Raw genomic sequence first — 26,961 nt, forward strand, 5'->3', positions numbered from 1 at the left:
CTGCGGGCGACGGGGCGCGGCCGACGGGGTTGGGCGTGGCCGGCGCGGCCAGCTGGAGGAAGGGGCGGCAGCGGCCGGACTGGAGGCCGGCCGTAAATATACTTTTTTATGGATCCGTTTGGGGGGTCTGCATCTGTGCCAGCCCGAGTCAGCCCGCAAAAGCGATTTTACGCAAACTGCAAACACGTTTTGCAGGCCGGCGGGATGCGGGGTCTGCTAGAGTTGCTCTTACAGCCCAACCCCTGGTAATGCAGCTAGCTACTGTGCTGCCGACCACCACTGATATTTTTGCTATCATTGCCGACATGCAGCAGCTACAAGACCAGATATTTGCTAGGCACAAGATTAACAGTAACACCGCCAAACGACAAAGCCCTTGCGCGCAGGAAAAAAGACCTACACTAGTACTTATTTTTTAAGGGGAAAGACAGATCTGGTAGATCCTTTTTGAGGGGAAAGGCAGATTAGATCTTTTTGAGCCGACAGAAACAGCTCAACAACTCCCTCCTCCGTCTATCTATCTCTGTCACTCTCCTCCGGTGTAGTGTAGGAGGAGACGAGGCCGAGAAGCGGAGAGGACGAGGAGGTGGAGGACTGCCGCCGCGCCGGAGATAGGATGGCGATGGCCATGGAAGGTGAGGGACTCCTCACTCCTAGCTAGCTACCTCTCCCCTCCCGGCCACATGGAAGGTGACTGACTTGTATGTATGTGTGTATGTGTTGGTCCTTTGTGCTGCTGTTGCTGCCTTGATGATGATGCTGATGTGTGCTCTGCTCACAGTGTAAGTCCATCCATTATCCAATTGTTTGTCACCTTCATTTAGCTTAATTACTCGACTGTTTTGTTTTCTATCACTCACAGAATTGATGTTGCATAATTGATTGCAGGCTCGCTCGACTTGCCTGTGTGTTCTCCACGGCCATTCTTTTGCAGAGCCTGGTAAGCTAGCTACAGTAACTCTTGTTTCAGTTAATTACCCGCTGTCTGCGCTTCAGTAACTCTGAGATGAGACAGTCTGCTTTCACCTTCTATTCATTTCTACACTCGGTTCATGCCGTTACTCTGTCTATGAATTGTGGGAGCACTTGTGCTCAAGAGGCATCGAATGAAATGGAACAGAATGTGTAAAAAAGAAGTTGTGCTATGGTTGCTGCTCAGGTTTACTTTAGTTATCAGCAGGAGCCACACATGCTACAAAAACAATTTTTTGAAGAAAAAAAAAAGATTGTTCCATTCAGAAACATTGCTCTGCGCCATGAAAATGATTTTTGGAAATATTCCGTAGCCTCGCAATGTTTTCTGTTTCTATATAAGTAAATAAGTAGGGCCTGACTCCGGCTTTTCGCACTGGCCCCCCAAAATTTCTTAGGCATGGCCCTGCAGCAATGGAGAGAGAGGCTTCTCCTTCTCCTACCCCCAGTCTCCAAAGGTCCCCTCCATTGTCAGCGAGAGGTACAGGACTGCCTACCACTTCCAACCTCCAAGGAACTGGATGAACGGTATGCTGTTTACCTCTCTGCTTCCTTCTTCAGCTTCCTCTCTGGTTCATTTTGTGGGTTATCTGTTCACTTTTGTTTGTGCTTTTCTTGTTATGGGTCCAAGAAAAAGCAAGAGATCTGATTGGTTGCTGATTTGCCCAACCGGAGAAGGGAAAAAAAGTGCCCATCTTAATTTGGTGTGCTAATATTCAATAATATACTTGTTTTTTAGGGGATAATATACTTGTTAAAATACACATAATACTTTTGCAGTAGTATCATTACAAACTGTTTGTGTCAAAAGTAAGGAAGCGCCTAGAGCTCAGTGGGTTGAGAAATAATCAACGGTTGTTATTGTGTTTTTCTTTCCTTCTGGACTTTTTTTGTTCGTATAAAGTTTGGGGCCAACTCCTATTTGGCGCCTATAGCGCTGGTTATAGGCAAAACCGTACACAACGCATCCCCCCTCCCCCCCCCAATTTCCCTCTGCTAAATTTCTTGGGCCGGCCCATATAGGCATGTTTCCGTGAAGCTCCTTCCCGTTGGTTGTTTTTTACTTTTTTCGTTTCTAGACTTTTGGCCCTTTTGTCTTTTTTTTTCTTTTTTCCTTTTTAAAATATTTTCCTTTTTCAGTTTTTAAATGCATGACCTTTTTCAAATTTATGAACTTCTCTCAAATTCGTAAATTTTTCAATTTCATGATATTTTCAGATTCACAAGTTGTTTTTGTACTAGAAAGCTGTTGTGGATTATGAACTTTTTCCAAATTTGTGAGGTTTTAAAAAAATTTGTCAAATTTTCTTAAACTCATGAAGTTTTCAAATGAGCTAAATGTTTTTCAAATTCATGATGAAAAAAATTATGAACTTTTCTCAAAGTCGTGATTTTTTTATTTTCATGAACTTTTTCAAATTTACAAAAAAAATTACAATTCAAGATTTTTTTTCTCCAATTTTTTATGAACTCTTTTCCAGGCCACAATTGTTTTTAAAAAATCAATTTAACGTGCACGGTCAATGGTCAAAGTCAATGCAGCGGTCTAAAATCTGTGCTCAAATGCGCTCGTGGACCGCTGCCCATATAGCTCAAGCGTGAGCGTCAGCAGCCTGTACTGGCGCTATAAGCGCCAATTATGAACTCTCACCTTTGGTTTGTTGCATTTTCCTTTTTTTCTTTGTTGACCTTGTTACATATATTTCTAGTTGATTATACACCAAAAAAACAATATCAGAAAATATATAATAAAAATGTTCTACTCACGAAACTAGGGTGTCACATCATGTGTCCAAATAATATTAGGCAGATCTCTCTTTTTTGAAATTAATATTAGACTGATCTGTTATACCCATACGGAAGTAATGAATTACTGGCTTTGTTTTGAAATCTAGAACATCTTCGGTTTTGTTTTACCAATAACCATATCCTATTAATTGTACCTCTATTTGACATTCTCTCACTCTTTTCATATATTTGATGGATTGGCGATCCTTGGAAATCTACGACAACAAAAAAGATCCATGTGGTATGAATACCTCAGGCGCAAACACTTACATAAATAAAAAAGGAGAAGAAATTGCATCATTCTACATCTTATACTGCCTTTATAAAAATTTCAGGACCAATGTATTACAATGGCGTCTACCATGAATTCTACCAGTATAACCCCGATGGCGCCTTTGACCCCAATGACTCCCTCATGAACATGGTTTGGGGCCATTCGGTTTCAACAGACCTCATCAACTGGATCGGTCTTGAACCGGCAATAGAACCGGATACCCCGAGTGACATATGCGGATGTTGGACCGGCTCAGCCACAATTCTATTTGGTGAACAACCGGTCATCATATACACTGGTCTCATCGATAGGAAGGCGAATCAGGTCCAAAACATTGCGCTTCCCAAAAACCGTTCTGATCCGTACCTGAGGGAATGGGCCAAAGTAGGCAATAACCCAGTGATCCAACATGTCATACCAGGCTTGAACTCGAGCCATTTCAGGGATCCGACAACCGGTTGGATTGGACCGGATGGACTATGGAGAATAGCAGTTGGTGCTGAGGTGAACGGCATCGGTACTGCACTTTTGTACAAGAGTAAAGACTTTATGAATTGGACTAGAATTGCACGCCCGTTGTATTCAAACAATGCCCTCAATATGTGGGAGTGCCTGGATTTCTTCGCGGTGTTGCCGGGAAGTAACAATGGACTGGACATGTCTTCGCAAATTCCAAGTGGCGCCAAGCATGTCCTCAAAGTGAGCATCAATTCCTGTGACATGTACATAGTTGGGGTGTATGATCTCAAACGTGATGAGTTTGTGCCAGACACCGTCCAAGATGACAATCGGCTGTGGACGAGGATCGATTATGGTACTTTCTATGCTTCAAAATCATTCTTTGACTCCAAACATGGCAGGAGAGTCATATGGGCTTGGAGTAACGAGACAGATAGTTATTCAGATGATATTGCAAAAGGCTGGGCAGGAATCCATGTAAGAAAATCTACCCTTAGCTTCCGATTTAACAAATCAGTGTAACATCTTTAACCCAATTTTTTTGTTACATTTAGTCAATCCCCAGGACAATTTGGTTAGACGGCGATGGCAAGCAGTTGATCCAATGGCCAGTTGAAGAGATTGAGTCCCTTCGAATAAATGAAATCAACCATCAAGGACTAGAGCTGAAAAAGGGAGATCTATTTGAGATTAAGGGAATCGACACTTTGCAGGTAGTTCCCTATTCAGTATTCACAAATCAACTGGTCTTCCAAAGAATTATTTTTATTTGAAAAAGTGTCATGGCAATAAAAGCTATAGGATCTCCTGATAATTATTAATTACTTTATAGATAGTACATTTTTGGCAACAGAAAAATAGGCATATATATATCTCAGACCAACGACTATAACTAACCGGGCACATAATAACAGGCTGACGTTGAGATAGATTTTGAGCCGACGTCCATCGATGACGCCGAACCTTTTGATCCTTCCTGGCTTTTCGACCCCCGGAAGCATTGCCGGGAGGCGGATGCATCGGCTCATGGTGGCATAGGGCCATTTGGACTTGTTATTCTGGCGTCCGACAACATGGAGGAGCACACTGCAGTGCACTTCAGGGTTTACAAATCACAGGAAAAGTACATGATCCTCATGTGCTCTGATCTAAGAAGGTTAGTGCTTATGCTTTTTTGACTTAATTTTTGTTACCCTTGATTTCCATAAATGTCAGTATCTATTGATGTCTGGAAGGAAACTGAAAATAAATATTTTCTATTCTTTGCACAGGTCTTCCCTGAGACCAGGACTGTATACACCAGCCTATGGAGGCTTCTTTGAATTTGACCTTGAAAATGAAAGAAAGATATCCCTCAGGACTCTGGTGAGTTGGGAGGCTTAGTTTGTTACAGTAATTTCTCCGCTAATTCACTTGATGACAGAACTGAAATGGACACCATGGTGCAGATCGATCGGTCCGCGGTGGAGAGCTTCGGCAGCGGTGGCAGGATCTGCATCACGGCCAGAGTTTACCCGGTGGCACTTGTCGACGACGGCACCACCCACATGTATGCATTCAACAATGGAAGTACCACGGTCAGAGTGCCACAGCTAAGGGCATGGAGCATGAAGAGAGCACAGGTGAATGTGATGAAGGGTGGAAATGTGATCGATGCTTAGCACAGAAGAGCAGTTCTAGTCAGACGTGTGATTGAAAGACTGGCCACGCACTTGTTGATTTCAATATTTAACACGTGTATTTGAACTTTTGAAGTAGTGGCAATTGGTAAGTAAGCGTAGTGCTTGTTGCCAACAACGATTTAAATTCGCAGAGGTTTGGAATAAACAGTATGAGCTTGTGCATGCCACAAAGTTCAAGTAAGAATGTATGTGCATGCAACAGTACTGTAGAAACCAGCAGCTTGTCGCCAACCATCTTTCTTGGCTGTTTCAGAAAGTTGGGCATGCTTATCTTTCTCCTCTGTTTGAACATTAAGGACATGTACAATGGGGGCAGCAGGTAGGTGATGCCCCGTGCATCCACCTAGACAGAAAAGCATGAGGCGCTGGTTGAATTTTTCTCCTCCCAACGCATTGAGCTGAGACCACCAACTTTTGGACCCATCCCCTCTCTCTTTTCAGATCATCTCTGAACCATTTTTTAGCAAGAGGCAAACATGCAGAAAAGGACCGGGCTCTCTCTCATCACTTTGGGACGTTGGACCACAGCCTCTCTCCTGGGGAGCCCGCCTCTTGCAGAAGAATCACCTCTCTGCGAGGCATCTACTTTTGCTCCACGCTGGCATCCGAACCTAGCTGGCGTGTGGAGCGGCACCTTTGAGGCATACCGTTGGCAATGCCCTAACAGGCACATCTAGCATGACGACCGAGCATACCTGTAAGGGCATGGCCAATGGGCTGCCTCAAACCTGCTGCCCCATTGTCCACCTAGGTTCGGATGCCACGTTGTAGAAAAAGTGGTAGCCTTGCAGGTCCTGGTGTGGCTTGCAGAAGAGCCGGCTGCTCCATGCGAGAAACCAGGAGAAAGTGGGGAGAGAGGAAAAGTAGAGGGAAAGCAAGCTGGAGATGGTCCCAGGAGGTGAAAAAAGAGATGAGAATCAGAAAGGAAAGAAGATGATGGTGGGTTCCACAGAAGGGTAGCTTCACGTTTAACGTTGGATGAAAAAAATGGAACTGGTAGCCCCATTTCCTTGGTCATAGGTGGCTGAGCTGGGGCAGCACCTAGGTGCTGCCACCATTGTACATGCCCTAACTGAGTGCCTCAAAAGGTAAAGCAATATTTACTGAGTGCCTCGAAAGGTAAAGCAGCCCCTTGAAACCGATGACATGAAGTTAAAATTTACATGCTAAAAGCACAAGACTGAGCCGAGCAGGCCGTCTGGCCCTGTTCGTTGACTTACTTGACTAGTAGCCACGCACCAGCCCATGAGGCCACGACTACGAGCGCTTCACTCAGCGAAGGCACATATCGGCATATCGCCCCTTCAAAAAAGAACGTATCGGCATATCGCCAATCTCTTGGTCAGTTCGTTCGACTGTACGTCTCCAAAAAGCAGCGATCCAATCTCCGACTGTCTCCACGCCGGCGCGCCGCCAGCGTCCGTCGAGAAGCCAGGATAGTAAGGAAGGGGACGCCGCAACGCCCGGACAGGCGCCGATCCACAGACACGTTGCCGACAGCCCGGAGGCCGGAATCCCGAACAGAACGACGGCGGACGACGGGATAAGCGGCAGCAACACAAGGGGAAAAGGTAATTTATTTTTACATGGATTAGTAGTTCATGCCTTTAAAATTTGTAGAAGTATAATCATACAAACTATAGGCCTTAATCATCAATATAAATTTTTCAATTTTTTTGTGCTTGTGTAGTTATGCCCGAGAGCCCGGGCGATGTCTTCAAATTTGGCAACTTCCTCCTGACGAGCATGATGCTGCTAGGCGTTTTTATATATCTAAAGGGGCTTATCAACCAATCTTAAAGCTAGATGTGTATGAATTTACTGGGACAGCGGCTGGCCATAGGCAATTCCAAAGTGATTGGTTCACAAATCATTTCTGGTTACAGTGCTAAGAAGTGTAGCAGCTGAGCTACAAGGAACTCAAGAGGTGATGCTGGAGGTGCCCTGAAAATCATACTCACATTTGATTTTGTGTTCATTCTACACTTAATGGAAAGAATCATTAAAATCACGGATGTCTTGTGTTTGAAACTTCAACATAAATCTTTAGACATTGCAAATGCATTAGATTGTGTTTCTAACACAAAGGTGTTGCTTCATGAACTAAGGGAAGATGGATGGTGCAGCCTTTTTGAAGATGTGAAATCCTTTTGTGTGAAACATGATATTGACATTCCGGACATGGATCAAAAGTATGTATCTTTTCCTATCTCTCTATGATTATTTAAATTACAATGTAGAGATTTAGCCCCTTGCATACTTACTCATCAATGTGTAGATCATGCAACTAATTCATATTTTTCAATATATATTAAATTTAGGTATGTTGATGTGATGAAATCTCGAAATAAGCATGACAACGCCACAGCTATCCATCATTACAAAGTGGATGTGTTTAATGTTGCAATAGATCAACAAGTGATAGAGTTGAATGATCGATTCAGTTCTCAAGTAACTGAGCTTTTAGATCTTTGTTCATCATTGGACCCGAGGCATGATGCCTTCAGCAAGTCAAAGATATGCAGACTAGTGGAGAAATTCTATCCTGCAGATTTTTCTAGTCAAGAAAGAGATCGGTTGGAGTGCGAGCTACTACATTTCCAGCTTGATACATTCAACCATCCAGAGATCAAGAACTGCAGATCACTTGCTGATCTAACGAAAGGAATAGTTAAGATTGGCAAGTCTTCTGACTATCCAATGGTTGAGAGGTTGTTACGATTGATGATAACTCGTGTACTGCAACAGCAGAGCGAGCCTTTTCTGCAATGAAACTAGTCAAGACGCGGCTTTGAAGCAAAATGGGAGATGATTTTCTTTGCCATTGCATGCTAGTTTACATTGAGAAGGAACTTGCAGCCTATGTGCTACATGTTTCCATCCGGTCGTATGCGATTTGTCATGTCAGCAATCTTGCGATGATGTTAATTTGGATTAAGCTCAAACAACATCTTGCCTGACAAAATGTTGGGCGGGCGGGACAAATGTGACAGGACAAGTGCACCAATTGTGACGATGACAACAACAACTCCACGGCTCACGAGACAGGTGAAGAATGGGAATGGTCCATCAAGCACAAGACAACTAGCGCCGTACCGCCAAAACCGTAATTTGCTTTGCACGGGCCCTATCTTACGTGAAAAGACGAAAACAATATGAAGCAGCGGACCCATGCATGCCGGCCACACAAGCAAATTGAGCGTCAGACAAGAAACATGCATCCCACGCTCTTCGTAATATATTCTTGTGATCGCATGTCAGTCACGGGTGCCCCTACCCACCCACCCACGCACCCAGTTCATAACATATACTACTATTACATCATTGTTCTTCGTCCAAAACAGGGAAGCTCGATTTGCGTGGTGCTCTGCCGACTGCCGCCCGCCCGCCGGAGACGACGATGGCGATGACCGTGCAAGGTGAGGGATTCCTCCTTGCTTGCTTAGTTAATTGTACCCTCCCTGGTCCCAACCCCATCTCAGCCAAGTTGTTCGCTCCAGCTCCCTAGTCGGTTGATTAGTACTCCCTCCATTTCATAATTTATTTACTGGAATCGTCGCTGAAATGGATGTATTTAGAATTAAAATACATCTAAATATATCCATACGTGCGATAAGTAATTCGGAACGAGGGAGTACTTGCCAAGTGTCTGACGAATAACTTACTGGATTTTCTGCTGCTGCTGGCTGGACGATATGTCTTGTGTCAACTCACTCTTGCTTCATGTCTGCCTTCACAGTGTAAGTTCATCCATTGTTCGATTGCTTGTCAGGTTCATTAACTATTCGATTCGATTTGTTTCTTCCGATTATTTAGCTCCAGGTCTTCTGCTGTTGCAGTTGGCTTGGTGGCCTTGCGTGTATCTTCTCCACCAGCCTTCTCTTCCAAATCCTGGTAATTCAGCCACCCATGTTCACTCACTCGCTTCACTTGCCTCTAATTATAGCTAGCTCCACTCCTCTCTTTATTAAATGGACTTTAAGCTTATTACTTACGGACGATGCCAATCATTTGTTTTAACTAGAGCGGAAAGGACTGCAAATTCGGACTGATAATAGAGTTACGTGGGGCTCACAGCTCAGGTGGCGCGCCCCCTGGTGGCGCGCCGTGTGAGCTTGTGGCTCTCCCGTACATTTTCTGGCCTCCTCCCGAAGCTTCTAGGGTCCCTTCTGGTCCACAAAAAACACTGTAAAGTTTCATCGTGTTTGAACTTTGTTTGATATTGTTTTTCTATGAAACAATAAGATAGGCAAAAACATAAACTGGTACTAGGCACTGAGTTAATAGGTTAGTTCCCAAAAAAATATAAAATTGCATATAAAAGTATTTAAGATTAATAATATAATAGTATGAAACGATAAAAAAATATGTTGGAGACGTATCATGGTGCAGCACCGTGCCTGCTTCTCTCGTTTCCAGCCTGCCCCCGGCGACCGACAGCGCTCGAGGTCCGCATCGAAGATTGGATTTTGCTTTTGAGGCACTGCTTCTATTTGGGTAAATCGAGAAAAACCCAAACCTGAGATATCGGGTACTCAAAATGTCAGGTTTTTATTTTTTCTTTTAAGACAATTTGGGTCTGAGATCTGAAAACCTGAATAAATAAAATACGAATAACCCGACCTAAAATCTCGGGTAAACCCGAATGCCCTCCAGGAGAATAGCGATTTGAAACTCCGCCCCTTGAGAATCTTCAGGGTGAGGGTCAATAAGATTTTTAGAGACCGTCTCAGTGCGCTCGCTCAAGTTCGACTACATCCTAGACGTCCGTCCGTCCACTTCCACTGTTTGCTCTACGGTGGATGGCCATCTTGTCTTGCACCAGAGTGCCCTTGTATGTTCTGACCCCCCCCCCTCTCTCTCTCTCTCTCTCTCTCTCTCCCCATCTGTATGCCTATGTGCTATGCGTTTCTATCTGGTTGTATGCGATTTATCATGTCAGCAATCTTGCGATGATGTTAATTTGGATTAAGCTCAAACAAATCTCCCTAATTACCTAACAAAATGTTGGGCGGGCGGGACAAATGTGAGAGGACAAGTGCACCAATTGTGATGATGACAGCAACAACTCCACTGCTCACGAGACAGGTGGAGAATGGGAATGATCCATCAAGCACAAGACAACTAGCGCCGTACCGCCAAAACCGTAATTTGCTTTGCACGGGCACTATCTTACATGAAAAGACGAAAACAATATGAAGCAGCGGACCCATGCATGCCGGCCACACAAGCAAATTGAGCGTCAGACAAGAAACATGCATCCCACGCTCTTCGTAATATATTCTTGTGATCGCATGTCAGTCACGGGTGCCCCTACCCACCCACGCACGCACCCAGTTCATAACATATACTACTATTACATCATTGTTCTTCGTCCAAAACAAGGAAGCTCGATTTGCGTGGTGCTCTGCCGACTGCCGCCCGCCCGCCGGAGACGACGATGGCGATGACCGTGCAAGGTGAGGGATTCCTCCTTGCTTGCTTAGTTAATTGTGCCCTCCTTGCTTGCTTGCTTAGTTAATTGCCAAGTTGTTCGCTCTAGCTCCGTAGTCGGTTGATTAGTACTCCCTCCGTTTCATAATTTGTTTACTGGATTGTACTACTTGCCAAGTGTCTGACCAATAACTTACTGGATTGTCTGCTGCTGCTGCTGGCTGGACGATATGTCTTCTGTCAACTCGCTCTTGCTTCATGTCTGCCTTCACAGTGTAAGTTCATCCATTGTTCGATTGCTTGTCAGGTTCATTAACTATTCGATTCAATTTGTTTCTTCCGATTATTTAGCTCCAGATCTTCTGCTGTTGCAGTTGGCTTGGTGGCCTTGCGTGTATCTTCTCCACCAGCCTTCTCTTCCAAATCCTGGTAATTCAGCCACCCATGTTCGCTCACTCGCTTCACTTGCCTCTAATTATAGCTAGCTCCACTCCTCTCTTTATTAAATGGACTTTAAGCTTATTACTTACGGACGATGCCAATCATTTGTTTTAACTAGAGCGGAAAGGACTGCAAATTCGGACTGATAATATGAGAACCAAAATTTAAAATACAAATGACACTATAGGAAAAATAAATAATGCTGAGTATGAAACATACTCGGCGAATCCCCAAATAACCTCGGCTGAGAGTAAGCCGAGTGCTGCACTCCACTTACAGCTCTCAGCTTCATTTGGACTAGCTCCGTTTCACGGCTACTTGGCTTACATATAATCTGAAGTAAAAATAGAGGCTCTCGCGAAATAAAGTTACATGACGGCCGACCGAGGCTAACTGCCACGGTAAATCGAGTGTGCTACTCGGCTTAATTTTCCAACCAGGGCCAATGGCATTGCCGCCACGTGTCACTCTTAAGCCGAATGTCACATTAAATCGAGAAGGGCAGTAGTGCACTCACGGTGTATGAGTAAGCCGAGTGTTGCTGTTAGCTGAGGGCATTGGCTTGGCTTAACGGCCAAGCCGAGTGCCAAGGGCAACCACAGACGTGTAAGCCCAGTGGCCCATTCGGCTTACTCGGCTTAAACCAACAGCGGTTTGGCTTTAAAAATGATAATTATGAGCCGAGTACCTCGGGAGTGTACTCAGCTTATAACAATGGCCATCATGCCAGCCATTAAGCGCACCGATGGCGGCCACGTGGCAAACACCGTTGCCGGAAATTCCATGTAAGCAGAGTGCTTTAAATAAAATTCCATCACGGATGCAAACGATTTGCCTCGTCTTCTAAATTAAGAAGAGTTTTGAATTACACGGCCAACCATCCGTAAATGGCGCGAACCTAATTAACCTACTCTCGCGAGCATATAAGAGAACTCAAACGCTTGGCCCCTGCCAAACCCCAAAACCTGGTCTCGGCCTTAATTCTAGACATGATTCATTTGGCATGGAGGACACGTTCTTAAACACTCTTGCATCCTGCTCATTCCAAATTCCCCATGAAACAAACATGACGAGAGATGTGAGGCCCTTTCTCACATTGGCGTTGATGCCCACCATGTGGTGCCACCAATCATTGACGTTGTCGAAGCTACTCCAGTAGGTGATGTCCACACTAGTCAACCCCATCCAAGTCTTGATCTCCACCCAAATGCCCGTCGTGAAACGACACCAGAAGATGATGTGTGCCGCCATCTCAGGCTCCCTCTTGCATAATTGGCATAGGCCACAGTTTGGTCATCCTCTTCGTTGGAGCCTGTCCACCATGCAAACACAATCCTAAATGATAAGCCAAGCAAAGAATTTATGCTTTGGTGGCGCCCAATTATTCCACACAGCCGGCTTCAATTGCGATGCAGTGGAGTCATCAAGCTGAGCTAGCTCTGTAAGCCGATGATGTTGTGTATTCAGCGGAAGGTGAAAGCTTCCAAACAATTTCATCGTCCACGTCCTCATCAAGGAAGACCTCTCGTAATCCAACCCAAAGCTCATAATTAACATTCAAGGATGTGTTGAAATGTGAGCCCCAAATTTGTGTTGATGTTCGCAATCCATCGGTTGATATCCAGAGCCTTATGGATGGTGTCATTCTTGTGTTCGGAAATTGCAAAAATGGAGGGAGCAATGTCTTTAGGCTTGCGACCTCCAAGCCAAGGGGAGTGCCAGAAGGAGGCCCTTTACCCGTTGCCAACAATGATGGAAGTGCACTCATAAAACAATGGCATGTCCTCTTCATCGCACGGGTGCCCCAAATCAACCCAAGCCCTGTCTGAGTCCTTCCAACCCATCCAAGGTCATCTGAGCCACAAGGCACGCGCGAATTTGTCCATGTCCAGGATGCCAAGGCCACCCATGTCCTTGGGCATACGAACCTTCTACCATTTTATCTTACATTTTCCTCCAGAAACCTTATATGTGCCTCCCCATAGGAAAGCCCGCCGTTGTCGGCATCTGTTCCTTTTGTTTTCTCTTTCGTTTTTTTGGACATGTCTGTGCTGCTTCTGCCTCAGCACCTTTGGTTGTATCGGTTGATTGCTTTGTAATACAAAGGGGGGGGGGGTTCTCGTCAAAGCCCGCTGCAGCTTGACAATGGAGGTCATCGTTCCTTTGGGCACCACAAGCGAAGTGAGGTGGTGGATGGCCTGCGAAGTGATGACCGATTTTACCCACGCGCTTCTCCTAGCCATTATAATGTACTTTCCCTGGCTAATCATGATCTTTCTGGCAATATTGTCAAGCAAATGTTGGAAGTCCACATCCCGCAAACAATGAATGGACAGCGGGAGACCAAGGTACATCATGTCATGGTCGACACTGGACCATCTAATAGGGGCCACAAAGCTCTTGTGAATGTCTGTAACTAGGCCAGTGACGTTCCCAAAGCTTTTAAGTATGGTTGCAAGCATGTCCACGTCCTCCTATAGGCGCCAATAAAATCGCAATGTCGTCCGCGTATAGAGAGGTGTGAAGGCAGGCACCACGGCCACACAATCTGTGTAGGTCTCCATTCTGTGTTGCCACATCCAAGATCTGTTGTACGTAGGGGGTCAATAGCAAGGACAAACAGAAGGGGCGACAAAGGGTCCCCCTGCTGGAGGCCCCTTCCATGCTGAATAGGGCTGCCGTACCACTGTTGAGGAGAACCCTCGATGTAGACGTCTGAAATAGTCATGATTCACTCATGAAACCTCGAAGGAAAACCTCTTCTCTGTAATACATCAAGAAGATACTCCCATCTAACCGAATCAAATACCTTCCTGGTGTCCAACTTGAGCAGAAGCGGTGGTGTGTTTGATCGTTGTAGTCAGTGAGCATAGCTGCGTACATACATTAAGTTGTCGTGAATGCACCGAGATTTGATGAAAGCACTCTGAGCACGGGATATGAGGATGTTCATAAATGGGGCGAGCCTCATCGCCATCACCTTGGCCACAATATTTTCAATGGCATGGATCAAACTGATAGGCCTAAAGTCCATGATCACCTCAGCCCCCTCATTCTTTGGCAACGGAACCACATTTGCGGAGTTGAGCCAGTTAAAGTTCTCCGCATGCAAACTCGAGAAGATGGAAATGACCTTCATAAAATCGTCCTTTATAATTGGCCAACAACTCTTGAAGAATGCACCGGTAAAGCCGTCGGGCCACGGGGCCTTGTCACTAGGCATTGCCTTTATGGCCCCCGAGTGCTTTATTATATTATGTTGGGTATTTTGTATAAGCCAAGAGTATTTTCTACAGCCACTCAGCTTACAACTATGTAAGCCGAGTACTTTTTGTTTGTCGTGTTTTTTTATTATATACTCAACTTATGTTGATGTAGGCCGAGTATCCATATTTTTACACTTGGCTTATGGCCAGCCACACGGCGACCTGTGATTTTCCTGTATGTGACCTCTAATGCATTCAATAATTGAATAGAAAACATTTTTTCATTCATGGTTGAATATTATGGTGGATCTTTTTCCATGCATGATTACATCTTGAGATGGGCCTTATCCAATTCATAATTGTATAGTGAGGTGGCATACGCTTGCATGAATAATTTCTTGATTACGAGTACTTTCTATGAGTACTCCCTCCGTCCCAAAATTCTTGTCTTAAATTTGTCTAAAAACAGATGTATCTAGTTACATTTTAGTGTTAGATACATCCGTATCTAGATAAATTTAAGACAAGAATTTTGGGACGGAGGGAGTAGATCGCAAGCCTAATTAACTTCAGCTTGGTCCGCCCCCAAATTTCTTAGGTACGGCCCTGCAGCAATGGAGGAGTCTTCTTCTGCTCACAGTCGTCAACAAAGATCCCATCCATTGTCAGCAAGAGATACAGTACTGCCTACCACTTCCAGCCTCCCAAGAACTGGATGAATGGTATGTATGTTTACCTCTCTGGTTTTTCTTTTCTTTTTAAGCTTCCTCTATGCTTCCTGTCGACTTTTATTCGTGGCCAATCATATATAGTCTCTCTGATTTGATGTGCTTTTCTTCTTCTCTTGGTCAAAGAAAACTTGGTTAATTAGCACAGAAAAATAAATTTGGTAGCGTTTCTCCTGACTGGGTAAGTTAACTTAAAACCTATTAGACGATCTAAATTTGGCATACCAATATACTTGTTAAAATATATATACTCCCTCCTGCCTATAGTAATTATTACTGATTAGCGACAATTACTATGGATCGGAGGGAGTAATATTTTACAGTAGTATCGTTATGAACTTTTCTTTGTGTCAAAAATAATTACAGGCGAGGGAAAGCTTCATAGGCAACTGATTACTTATGCAAATCTGTTGCTGAATGTTGCCCAAAGTATGCACACACTGTAATGCGCTGCAGTTAGATTTCGAGTAGTACTACCATAGTACTCCCTCTGTTCCAAATTACTCGTCGTGGTTTTAGTTCAAATTTGAACTAAAACCACGACGAGTAATTTGGAACGGAGGGAGTATGATGATGACCCTGTTCTTTAGATGCTTCCACAAAACCCAAATCGTAAAATTTGGCTAAGTTGGAATTTTTTTGAATTGGAGCTTATGCAAAACATTTGAACTATGTACCGAGATATTTATGTAGATTTTGTGTTTATATAACCAGGAGGCTTCAAGATTTTTTCTGAATTTTCCAACTTATTTGCATTTGCATAGAGTTTGCTTTGTATAAATCAGTTAAATAGGGCGGACATGAGGAAGAAATATTGTGACATGGTGTATGCCAATGGGAAAATAAGGTGGAGTTGATCCAAGCATAGGCACTAAAAGCAAAGATCAACGAGAGAAAACAAGACGACAAAGAAAAACAATGTAAAATCATAAAGCCAGAACAAGGGTGTTATGGTTTGTGTCTGAATCATATTAGATAGATCTATTGTACCCATACGAAAGTAATGAAGTACTGACATGTTTTGAAGTCTAGAATATCTTTGGTCCTGTTTTACCAACAATCATATCTTATTGATTGTGCATCTGTTACAAGTCATCGACATTCTCTCACGTTTTCATATCTTCGAAGGATTGGCGACCCATGGAAATCTGCGACAACAATAAAGATCCAAGTGGTATGAATATCTCAGCCACAACCACTTTTAAATAAAAAGAAGAAATTGCAGCATTCTACATCTTATACTACCTTTATAAAAAAAATCAGGACCAATGTACTACAATGGCATCTACCATGAGTTCTACCAGTATAACCCCGATGGCTCCAACAGTCCAAGTCTCTCCTATAACATAGTTTGCGGCCATTCAGTTTCAACAGACCTTGTCAACTGGATCGGTCTTGAACCCGTACTAGTACCGGATACCCCAAGTGACATATGCGGTTGCTGGACCGGCTCAGCCACAATTCTACCTGGTAATCGACCGGCCATCATATACACTGGTCTCATCAACATGGAGAAGCATCAGGTCCAAAACATTGCGCTTCCCAAAAACCAGTCTGATCCGTACCTGAGGGAATGGACCAAAGCAGGCAATAACCCAGTGATCCAACCGGTCATGCCAGGCTTGAACTCGAGCCAGTTCAGGGATCCGACAACCGGTTGGATCGGACCAGATGGACTATGGAGAATAGCAGTTGGTGCTGATCTGAACGGCTCCAGTACTGCACTTCTGTACAAGAGTGAAGACTTCTTGAATTGGACCAGAGTTGAACACCCATTGTATTCATCCAAGTCCTTTGACATGTGGGAGTGCCTGGATTTCTTCGCGGTATTGTCGGGAAGTAACGGTGGACTGGACATGTCTTCAGCAATCCCTAATGGCGCCAAGCACGTCCTCAAAATGGGCATGGATTACAGTGACAAGTACATGATTGGGGTTTATGATCTCAAACGTGATGTCTTTGTGCCAGATACTGTCATAGATGACTATCGGCTATGGCTGAGGATCGACTATGGCAATTTCTATGCTTCAAAATCGTTCTTTGACTCCAAACATGGAAGGAGGATCATATGGGCTTGGAGCAACGAGACAGATACTTCTTCAGATGATGTTGCAAAAGGCTGGGCAGGAATCCATGTAAGAAAATATGTCCTTAATTGGTTGTAATTGTGTGATATTGACATAATCGGCGTAACACCTTTAACCTCACTTTTATTATATTTAGTCAATCCCCAGGACAATTTGGTTAGACAGCGACGGCAAGCAGTTGTTGCAATGGCCAGTTGAAGAGATTGAGTCCCTTCGAAGAAATGAAATCAACCATCAAGGACTAGAGCTGAACAAGGGAGACCTATTTGAGATTAAGGGAATTGACACTTTGCAGGTATAGTTTCATGGTCACAAACATACTTACCTGCTCTTCCAAATTTTATTTATTTTTACTTCAAAAGGTGTCATGCCAGTAAAAGTTATAAGGTCTTCCGATAAGTATTAATTATATATATGTATAGTACATTCTTGGCAACAGAATATATATACACATATATTCTTAGGCTTATGTGTTTTGTGTATTTTTTTAGAGCAAGTGTAGCTAACCAGGCACATAATTTTCTTGAGAAAACAGGCTGATGTCGAGATAGATTTTGAGCTGACATCCATCGATGACGCGGAACCTTTTGATCCTTCCTGGCTTTTAGACGCCCCGAAGCAGTGCCGGGAAGCTGATGCATCGGTTCATGGTGGCATAGGGCCATTCGGACTTGTTATTCTGGCCTCCGACAACATGGAGGAGCACACTGATGTGCACTTCAGGGTTTACAAATCACAGCAAAACTACATGATCCTCATGTGCACTGACCTAAGAAGGTTAGTGCTTATGTTTTTTTTGCATTATTTTTTGTTAGCCTTGATTTCCATAAATGTCTATCTATATATTGATGTCTGGAAGGAAACTAAAAACAAATTTCTCTCATTTTCTTTGCGCAGGTCTTCCCTGAGACCAGGACTATACACACCAGCCTATGGAGGCTTCTTTGAACTTGACCTTGAAAAAGAAAGGAAAGTCTCTATCAGAACTCTGGTGAGTTGGGACTTGGGAGGCTTTGTTTCAATAATTTCTCCGGTTATTCACTTCGTGACAGAACTAAAAAATGGACGCCGCCATGCAGATTGATCGGTCGGCAGTGGAGAGCTTTGGCGGCGGTGGCAGAGGCTGCATCATGGCTAGAGTTTACCCAGTGTCACTTGTCGACGACGACCACCAGCCCCACATGTACTCCCTCAGTTCCAAAATAGATGACCCAACTTTGTACTAACTTTAGTACAAAGTTAGGTCATCTATTTTGGAACGGAGGGAGTATGTCTTTAACAATGGAAGCACCATGGTCAGAGTGCCTCAGCTCAGGGCATGGAGCATGAAGAGAGCACAAGTGAGCGTTTAACACGGAAGAGCAGTTGTGTTTGACACGTGATTAGAGGACCGCCTTAAATCTAGTCATTTGTTGATTTCAGTATTTGGCATGGGTATTTCAACTAGACGCCCATGGAGTACTGTATGATTTAAATTTGCAGAGATTTGGAATAAATAATACTCCTATATATGAGCTTGTGCATGCCAGAATTCCTGACAGAAAATGTGCTTGTGCCTGTGAGATTGTAAGATAGATACGGTGCCGCTCTTCGTTGTGGTTCCTGAATGATATGGGTCAAGGACATCTCTTGCTTCAGTTTTGTCATTTCTTTAAATCTTCCACGATTCTACCAAACCATATGTGCTGTGATAAAACCTAGACTAGGAAACGCATCTATCCTCTCTTTACATTGATGGTAGACAAGAGATCTTACAAGCATTGAAAAAATAAAAAAGACGAGAGATGTTGGAGTATGTATGCAACACACAACAAATCTCCTTGCCTTGTACAGTAACAGGCAAATCAACAGTTAGCATCACGATTGGACGTAGTAACTGACTGTAACTGCTGAGCATCTCAAAAGGCAAAGCAATATTAGCAACGTTGAATTCTTTGTAATATCCTTGGATTAGGTAGTACATCTCTACATATCTGCAGAATTCGGGATATTTTTCAGCTGATGCATGTGTGTTTCTTTCGTTAATCAAGAAGCATCTTCATTCCGTCGCTGGGTGCCTAGGAAAATAGTGCCAACTGTAAATATCTATCTGGCTAAGAAATACTATTACTGCCTATGGCATGGTAGTTAGCACATGCCAAATTTAATTTAATTTTTTTTTTAAAAAGCAGCAGGGGAATTGACTCCATTTTGAACTGAAACTGAACTTTCAGAAAAATACCAGCAGAGCAGCAGATATGTGCAACAATAGGAAAGTAGTATGTACTACTTCTTTTTCAGTAGGGACACACAAATGATCTTCGAATCAGCAGTGCTTGGATCAACCTTCTGAATATACAACTAGTTTGACGCCACTCTCAAAGATCGTCTTGGTCGGCTCTGATACAACTAAATTTTTCGTGTCCTGGTACTTGTTCGTTGACTTTCCCAGGAATGCAGCTGCTTCTACGGCAGCTGCATCGAACTTGCTTCTTGTATAGTAGTGGTGCCCAGAAAGAAGCTTTGATGCAAAGACCACCAAGTATGCACAGTATTTCCATAGTTTTGTGGCAATGCTAGAAGTTTGCTTGAATTCTGGGCCCAGATCGGCGGCGCCTCGCTGCCGCCGCCATGGATCGAGATAGGTATGGGGCCCGCGCCGGTGTAGGCGAAGGGAGGGCCCGAGTGCACCGTCGCTGGAGGGGGTGGCGGCGGAGAGAGAGAAGGGAGGGCCGTGGTGGCACGGGGACGCCGTGGATGGAGCTGCTTTTGGAACAGGGGAGGGAGTTTCATAAATATATCTTTATAAGGGTGTTTTTGTAAGGGTTTGTGCTACTTAACATATATCATTTGCCTTTTCTCGGAAAATAAAAGGTCTGGTTTTGTCCTCAATCTTTCTTGTATTTAATAAAATATAGTCTACAGGGAGATGCTAATATTTTACAAATGTATTTTTTATGAAGAATCTAATGGAACTAATTTGGTGTTTTAGATGCAGATATATATATATATCTTCATAGGCCTGTCAAATACTGTATGGAACTAATTTGGTGTTTTAAATGCAGATATATATATATATAGGCCTGTCAAATACTGTATATAAGTTAATTTGGAATGGATGGGGTAATATCTAGAGCTGAGAATGAGCCCCAAATTCATACAGAAACTACATTGCATTTGGTTGGAACACAAATAAATAAAACACAATGACATGAAGAAAAACTGAATGTGCTAGATCATCCATTGGGTCTGCCTCAAGAGTTTGTTCTAGCTGGAAGCAGAGAAACGGGATGGTGTTGATCAATTGGGTCTGCCTCTCTCTCCCTTTCTTGTACCCAAGTCCAGTGTATGCACTTGCATATCTTATACTCCCTCCGTCCCAAAATTCTTGTCTTAGATTTGTCTAGATATCTAAGACAAGAATTTTGGGACGGAGGGAGTACTAGGACTCGATCGATGATAAGTCATGTTGTTTACTCTCACTCATGCATTGCTTACTTGTTAATTAAACAAAGCATGTGTTGGTGACTTGTTTAGTGAGGAGGAGATGGAACCAAAATGTAGTACTATCTTCTGCTGTGCGATCTGGAAAAGAAAAGCATGCCTGGTTGCTTCTTTTACTTGGTGTGGTTGTATTGAAGATGCCAAGCCACCAAGGTATCATCTTGTTCCAACTTCCAACTCCCTAACAATCCCATCTTGTTACTAGGATAAACCGCTGGCATGCATCCTCTTTTCATTTCTGTTCTCCATAAATAAACAAAAATATATAAACGGAGTCTAGCAAGGGTAAATTAAGTAGACAGCAGCATACTCAAACAAGGAAACTCTGGATTTTGTCTTACCAAAACTTCATTCACCATGTTTCATCAAAAGAAAAGAGCCGTCGATCATAGTTTGTAGAACCGGAGCCCAACAAGCAATGGCCCCCAAGGGGAGATCACACGAGCCAACTCAAGCTCACCATCACTTCTATCAATTCTATGTGCTAGACTCCGTTTTGAAAAAAGAAATCTATGCTAGGCTCGTCAGCTCAAAGAGAGAAAATCTAGGGCCAGCCAGCTGAAACTCAACCTCAGGTGAGGTCTACATATATTCTATGCTAGGTTCATCAGCTCAAAATTAAAAACAAAAAAACTACCAAGTACAGCACAGGCACAGTACAAGCTGCAACACAGATTTGCACACAACAGCATCGGCTACAACAGAGTGTTTCCAGTTACCGACTGACGCCAAGAGACCAACCACATGGAACCAAACAAAGCTACACCAACTTAACAGGCTGCTCGCAGTTTACCGACTAGTTTTTGTCTATAACCAACCGACACATAACTTAATGGCCTCCCCTGTGCTCTCTCTATCTCTCTCCACTAGGAGCGGCTCCACGAGCTGTTATCTCGACGAACTGCTACTTCAGGAGGTGCTGCTCCCTCCCGTGCCGGGTGCTCCTCTTGGTAGCACTTCAGCACCTGCCATGGGTGCCACTACCTGCAACAGTCACGGACAACACGAGCAAAGTGCTTAGCAAAGCCTATGCTACTGCCAGATGAAGAAGACAAAATCACTTATGCACCACAAAACAGGATCCTCTGCATATGATAAATAAGTCTTTGAATGCATATGCACACGATATGGAGGATTAGCGTTAATGGTCTCAAGTACCTTAGGTTGCAGCCTCATTACTGTAGAAACCAGCAGCTTGTCGCCGAAGATCTGTCTTAGCCGTCTCACAAACTCGGGCCTGCTTATCTTTCTCCTCTGTTTCAACATCGTCAACAGGCACAACACATTTAGCACAGTGACTGGGAACAGTAACTGTAACCAAGTACGTATCTCACAAGGAAAACAGCGTTATAACAACCTTGAATTCTTCATAGTGTCCATGGATTACATCCATGTCAGAACGAGGAACTTTTGTGGAGATGGCAGCGAAAAGCATTGGGAGGGGCATCCAGGGTGAAGTAGGAGGCCTTCGAGTTGGGGCACGCCCAAACCTGGGTGCTTGTTGTTTATCAGCTGGAGATGCCATGGTTTCGGAACTATCGTCCTGATCACAACAAACAAACAAACAAAAAATATGACAAGCTGAAAGTTCCCAAGTAAAATATCGCACCGAAATTAAGTACCAACTGCGGAGTCCATCCATATGGAGTGCATATAAGTACAACTAAGCCCAGTTCCATCGCAAGCTTGGAAGCAAATTATGACAATCCTTAACAAGCACGCCAACAACTTCCAAATCTATGCTTAATCATATTTTTTAGATGAAAGAAGGCCAACGGCCATAAGATGGTAGATAATAACCTATCTGAATACACCTAGCTAATACACACCAAACATGCAGCAGTCAATACGTGTGGGGTATTAACATGCTGCCCGTTCAAGACACAATGTGTATCAAAGCTAGGATATGATTGTAACCAGTTAAACATAATAAGCATACCTTGATTACACTTTCTGCTGAACCAGAATTTCTTATCTCAGATATGTTGGATGCAGTATCTTCTCTAGCCAAGTATTCTGCAGTAATATCAAATGAATTCTCTTGTGTAAACAACACAGAAGCAAAAATGAAAAATGGAAAGACAGATAAAATCAAGAACCATGAGAGTGGCTGTAGTAGTACCATTGGTCATGGAAGGTGCTTTGATAACAACAGCATATTCAGCATAGATGTGTCGATGCACATTAGCATCCCATATGATATAGTGCTTTGGCTTTTGAAGATCATCCACACCACTATCAAATCTTTCATTGGTTGGCTGGAATTGCTTTGATCCAGGAAGTACAACCTCAACATTACCCATTATAACACGGCACAGCATCATCCTCATGATGCCATTTTCGTCAATATCTGAGTAGCTAGCGCTGTGAAAAGATAATCAAGTAAGATCATAAGAAACTACTGGATATTTAATCAAGTAAGATCATAAGAAATACTGAATATTCAAAGCAAGAGCTATCCAGCAGCAAATCTAAAGATGCATATATACAAACAAATATTTACCAGGTTTGAACAGATGGATGTATATCCTAAAGTTAAGATTAACATGCATAAATAAGAACCAGAACAAGTATTTACCAGGTTTGGGCACAGTTCGCTGGAGCAAGATGTGTACCAATGCCATACACTGGCCCCAGCATGGGTTTTGTAACTTCCAGAACACCACGCATCATCATCTCCTCCATAGTATCCTTGGAACAAGGTAGCCACGCGTAGCGCACATTTGCGTTGCCACGATGCATTTTGGTGGCCTCAAGTTCCTTCTGGAAAAGATTGAAGCGAGCCCGCCCTTGCTGATCTACCAGTGGAGTTCTGTAGATGCCAATAATATTTTCTTCACTAAAAGGTTGGCCTGCCCCTTCAAGCAATAACTTGCGCACAGCTGAATCAACAGGTTGGCCAATTTTCTGCTTATAAGTAGCAGCATGTATGTTTCCACTAGCAGGTTCATTCAAACAGATTGCAGGACCAGCTTTATTTTCAACAGCAGCATAATTATGTACCTCCTGTCCTTCCTCCAGTATGTTATTAACCTTCTTAGCATGAGGGAGTACTGCATCAACAGAATCTGAACTCGAGCTTTCAGCTTCAGCTGTCAAAATCAAAGTCCCAGCACACTCACCAGCTTTAGATTTACCACTGGGGTCACTTTTCCCATGCTGAGATGGTTTAGATGTTACCAGTCCAGCACATAACTCTGGAAAGAAGCGGTTACCATGAACATCAATCCATGCTATTGGCTTGTTTGTGGTCATCGAAGAATCAATGCAGACCATGTGCATAAAGTCCAACAGGACTTGCTGGTTCTTCAATACAGCATTAGTAATTGGCCTCTTCAACTGGAAGTCCTGCTGTACCAGATTCACAACATGCTCTGGAAAGTCCCTCCATTTACCCTGGTGGTAACAAAGCACGCGCACGGGCGAACCGCTTGTCTTGAAGTTCTTATAGCACTCCAGAATATCACCAGCAGAGGAGGTCATTTTAGACTTCTTAAGGACAGCAGAACCATCAGCATGCTGAGAGACCTCAGCAAAATCATCTGTGCCAGTACTCTTCACAGACGACTCATGTTTCCTCTTGCGATCAGTAGCTTTCAGGACATGTTCATCCAGTACCATTCCAGTCTTCCTTTCCATATTTTACACAAAGCTCAACTAAAACTAAGTATTGACTTTCTTTACAGATTTAGAGTATAGCTTAACCTAGCTAGTTAGATTATGCTAGCACAAAAGTAACTTCAAAACGAGCCATGTTATCCACAAGGGTAAGTGAAATGGACCTGGGAAATAAGGAGAAAAAAACGGAATAAAGATATGTACAGAGGTGGAGCATGGGTGGCGGAAAAAAAAGTATTGTGTGACAAATCTATGTATTTCTTTCATGACACACCATGCAGAACCAAACCATAGAAAGATATCACCAGAAAAGAAAAGAGAAATCTACACCAATATTAGCTCAATGATTCAGTAAGCCTTTCAACTAACAAGTAAAAACAACCTGGAGATGTTATCAGTGCTCATTTTGTTCTCCTGATGAAGTGTTAACTATTAAGGATTACCATTGGCAGTAGTAAGTTGCAAGTCACAAAGGGATGTGAGTTTCTTCAGGACTAAATTCACCAATAAATACTGATGGCGCATGGAAACTTGTAAGAATATGAATTAAATATAATTATGTTCTGTTTCTCTGAAAAAAAAAACTAGTTGAGTATTCGTGGCATCAATCTGTCCTGAAACATTAAACTTGAACCTTTACGTTGATAGAAATGACTTCTTGTAAATGGATGATGGATTGTTAAAACATGTCTTAGACGCTTAGAGATGCTAAAGATTAGTATCTAGGAGAAAGGTGCTGTTGCCAGTGGTGCTTTCCCATTTAATAGCAATAAAGTTTATTTGCCAGCTCATATGACCTGATACGTAAATGACTAAAAAGGTAAGAGTTGGTAGATCTTGCTGTCTGGAATACGATATTCTATTCAGTCTAGGGAAAAAATTCTTTTTCTTGAATAATAATGGGTGCAATGCCACAATTATTAAAGAATAATCATGCCTTTGTGACTCTTTACCCATGCAGCTTCACATCGTTGCTCCAACCAGGAATACTGCTGGTGCGGCCACATAAGGGCTCAGCAGCGAACAATGGTGGAGAGAAGCTAATGATGCTGCTGCTGCTGCTGCTGCTGCGACAAAGATTAGCATTGTGGCCTGGTTGTAAACTGCCATTGTTGCTCTCGGAATCTCCATAACGGACATACCGAATGCAGCAACATCAAGGCCATAGTATAATCCCATGGCATTAAAAGCACCTTATGGCATCGCCATATTAGTCTTGAGAATGGATGGATGATGACAGCTTGTGCACAAAGCTTGTTGTGCCTATTAGGTAAGCAGCGTTAGTCAGTAGCACTCAGCACATCAAACTTGTAACATTTGTTTAGTCAGTATGCAACTTACTATGTTATCCAGCTGGCAGACCGCACTGCACTAGACAGGCACTCAAAGTTGATTTTTACCACATCAATACTTGCACTAAAGAAAACTATTTATTTTTACTCGACTTCAAACCCTTATCATATAAGGTTGTTTGGGACTAAAGGCTTAGTTGTTGTTGTTGTTCAAATGGTTAGCATATAAGGTTGTTTCCAGAATATGGAAATATGTAGTATGTAGTAGTTAGATGCATACATATTAACTTTGATGTGCAAGGCATGGTTGACAAATAAAAGCAGTTATCTGGAGTAGCATGGACAAGCTTGAACGCAGAAGGGTGAAATCTGAGCACATAAATGGACAGTTATCCAACACTCAGCACCGACCAAACACGTTTAGCAAGTACGTAACTTGCTCTGTCGTGTAGCGAGCGTAAACGGCTATGCAGGCAACCAGAACTAATTAGTACGCACTAATACTGGAACCGAAGGAAAGATCTAACATACTGAATATTCGACCGTTTCGGCACTGTAATACTATGCCATGCATCAAATCACACAAGGTTGTCCCCAGACAATGCAAGCATATTAAATAACTGGTTAGAGCATGTTTAATAACTCAAACACGAGATGCGGACGCATCAACTAATATGAAGCTGCAGGGACCAGCCCGACCTTTTCACGCGCCAACGGCCATCTAGCGCTTGGCGCCAAGCCGCCAACCAATCATGCTCAGCAAGTATGTGATCTACTTTGCTAACCTAGCTACCAGGAATTCTCTAGACAAGGCAGACATAGACAGCTATTACTGAGACACTATTGCTCCCATCCCACCAGACGAAAACTGTAGCATCTACTCTGTTCCTTATCAATCTAGCTAGGATGCAACGCCATGACATGTATGCAAGCACCAAAAAGTTAGGTCCCATAGAGCAATCCGTAGCCGGATGGCTACGCGATGAGCGAAAGCATGAAACTCAAGCCAGCCGAACCGGCCCAGCCCCGCATAAGAAACTGAACTCTAAGCTTCTGCTCTGCTCTGCTGTCATTTGTGCGCTGTGACACCATGAGACGCGTGCAAGCAAGCACCGAATAGCTAGATCGCGCATAGCAACTAGTCGTAGGCAACAAGTAAAAGCATCAAATCGAAGCACAGATAACTGAACTTGGAGCACGGAAATGGACAATCCGACTCAAGCAGCCACCGAACAGCAGGCGTCCTCAAGGCAGAGAGATTTAAGAGGGGTTAGGAGGAATTATACCTGCGGCGGCTCATCGCGGCGGGGTCGGGGGTAGAAGGGAGCAGGCGGGAACGGACTAGGACTCCACGGCGCTCCTCCGGTTCTTCAGATCAGAGATACGGCGGCGAGGCAGGGTTCGGGGTGGGGTGAGGGTGGGGGTACAGGACGGGCTGGAGGCCCTTTTAAGCCGCCGCCTCCGCCGCTATCTGCCGCGGCATGCCTCGTCCCTTACC

General features: G+C 43.6%; 3 protein-coding genes and 1 pseudogene across 11 annotated transcripts; 2 read left to right on the forward strand and 2 right to left on the reverse strand.

The window, feature by feature from the left end:
- Positions 1-671: 671 nt before the first annotated feature.
- LOC123114430 (beta-fructofuranosidase, insoluble isoenzyme 4) lies at positions 672-5,356 on the forward strand. Of its 2 annotated transcripts, none has more exons than XM_044535896.1 (9): positions 672-690; positions 889-940; positions 1,371-1,500; positions 2,993-3,001; positions 3,096-3,970; positions 4,048-4,206; positions 4,408-4,649; positions 4,765-4,858; positions 4,942-5,356. In XM_044535896.1, exons 3-9 carry the CDS (start codon positions 1,494-1,496, stop codon positions 5,152-5,154), a joined length of 1,599 nt encoding a protein of 532 aa, XP_044391831.1. In that variant the 5' UTR covers positions 672-690; positions 889-940; positions 1,371-1,493; the 3' UTR covers positions 5,155-5,356. The 2 variants fall into 2 exon arrangements, with proteins under 2 accessions (XP_044391831.1, XP_044391830.1); XM_044535895.1 differs by lacking the exon at positions 672-690 and adding an exon at positions 736-782.
- Positions 5,357-8,445: 3,089 nt separating this feature from the next.
- On the forward strand, positions 8,446-18,581 carry LOC123114433 (beta-fructofuranosidase, insoluble isoenzyme 4). Of its 7 annotated transcripts, none has more exons than XM_044535901.1 (10): positions 8,446-8,594; positions 9,015-10,634; positions 10,983-11,037; positions 14,854-14,977; positions 16,112-16,157; positions 16,247-17,118; positions 17,207-17,365; positions 17,606-17,847; positions 17,968-18,061; positions 18,150-18,581. In XM_044535901.1, exons 4-10 carry the CDS (start codon positions 14,975-14,977, stop codon positions 18,294-18,296), a joined length of 1,563 nt encoding a protein of 520 aa, XP_044391836.1. In that variant the 5' UTR covers positions 8,446-8,594; positions 9,015-10,634; positions 10,983-11,037; positions 14,854-14,974; the 3' UTR covers positions 18,297-18,581. The 7 variants fall into 7 exon arrangements, with proteins under 7 accessions (XP_044391836.1, XP_044391839.1, XP_044391841.1 ...); XM_044535906.1 differs by lacking the exons at positions 8,446-8,594; positions 10,983-11,037 and adding an exon at positions 8,601-8,915 and having other exon boundaries at positions 9,015-9,069; positions 16,149-16,157; positions 18,150-18,253; positions 18,335-18,581; XM_044535902.1 differs by lacking the exon at positions 8,446-8,594 and adding an exon at positions 8,605-8,915.
- A 2,629-nt stretch (positions 18,582-21,210) lies between these two features.
- Positions 21,211-26,722, reverse strand: LOC123114431 (inactive poly [ADP-ribose] polymerase RCD1). 2 transcript variants are annotated; one of them, XM_044535898.1, is made up of 7 exons: positions 25,125-26,722; positions 23,132-24,335; positions 22,676-22,917; positions 22,493-22,569; positions 21,911-22,096; positions 21,712-21,807; positions 21,211-21,537 (listed from the first exon to the last, which is right to left on the reverse strand). In XM_044535898.1, the coding sequence occupies exons 2-7, from the start codon at positions 24,190-24,192 to the stop codon at positions 21,463-21,465; spliced, it is 1,737 nt and encodes a 578-aa protein (XP_044391833.1). In that variant the 5' UTR covers positions 24,193-24,335; positions 25,125-26,722; the 3' UTR covers positions 21,211-21,462. The 2 variants fall into 2 exon arrangements, with proteins under 2 accessions (XP_044391833.1, XP_044391832.1); XM_044535897.1 differs by having other exon boundaries at positions 25,109-26,722.
- On the reverse strand, positions 25,135-26,961 carry LOC123114434 (uncharacterized; annotated as a pseudogene).

The sequence above is a fragment of the Triticum aestivum genome, chromosome 5B, assembly GCF_018294505.1.
Source record: "Triticum aestivum cultivar Chinese Spring chromosome 5B, IWGSC CS RefSeq v2.1, whole genome shotgun sequence".
Taxonomy (NCBI): Eukaryota; Viridiplantae; Streptophyta; class Magnoliopsida; order Poales; family Poaceae; genus Triticum; species Triticum aestivum.

Bases quoted from the DNA above. Each gene is read 5' to 3' on its own strand.
- LOC123114430 (XM_044535895.1), top strand. From the start codon at position 751: ATGATGATGCTGATGTGTGCTCTGCTCACAGT. The intron at 783-888 runs GTAAGTCCATCC...AATTGATTGCAG, and splicing joins ATGTGTGCTCTGCTCACAGT to GCTCGCTCGACTTGCCTGTG. The intron at 4,859-4,941 runs GTGAGTTGGGAG...ACCATGGTGCAG, and splicing joins AGATATCCCTCAGGACTCTG to ATCGATCGGTCCGCGGTGGA.
- LOC123114433 (XM_044535906.1), top strand. The intron at 18,062-18,149 runs GTGAGTTGGGAC...GCCGCCATGCAG, and splicing joins AAGTCTCTATCAGAACTCTG to ATTGATCGGTCGGCAGTGGA. The intron at 18,254-18,334 runs GTACTCCCTCAG...TTTGGAACGGAG, and splicing joins GACGACCACCAGCCCCACAT to GGAGTATGTCTTTAACAATG.
- LOC123114431 (XM_044535898.1), bottom strand. From the start codon at position 24,192: ATGGAAAGGAAGACTGGAATGGTACTGGATGAACATGTCCTGAAAGCT. The intron at 22,918-23,131 runs GTAAATACTTGT...ATCTTTTCACAG, and splicing joins GCGAACTGTGCCCAAACCTG to CGCTAGCTACTCAGATATTG. The intron at 22,097-22,492 runs GTATGCTTATTA...TGTTGTGATCAG, and splicing joins CAGCAGAAAGTGTAATCAAG to GACGATAGTTCCGAAACCAT.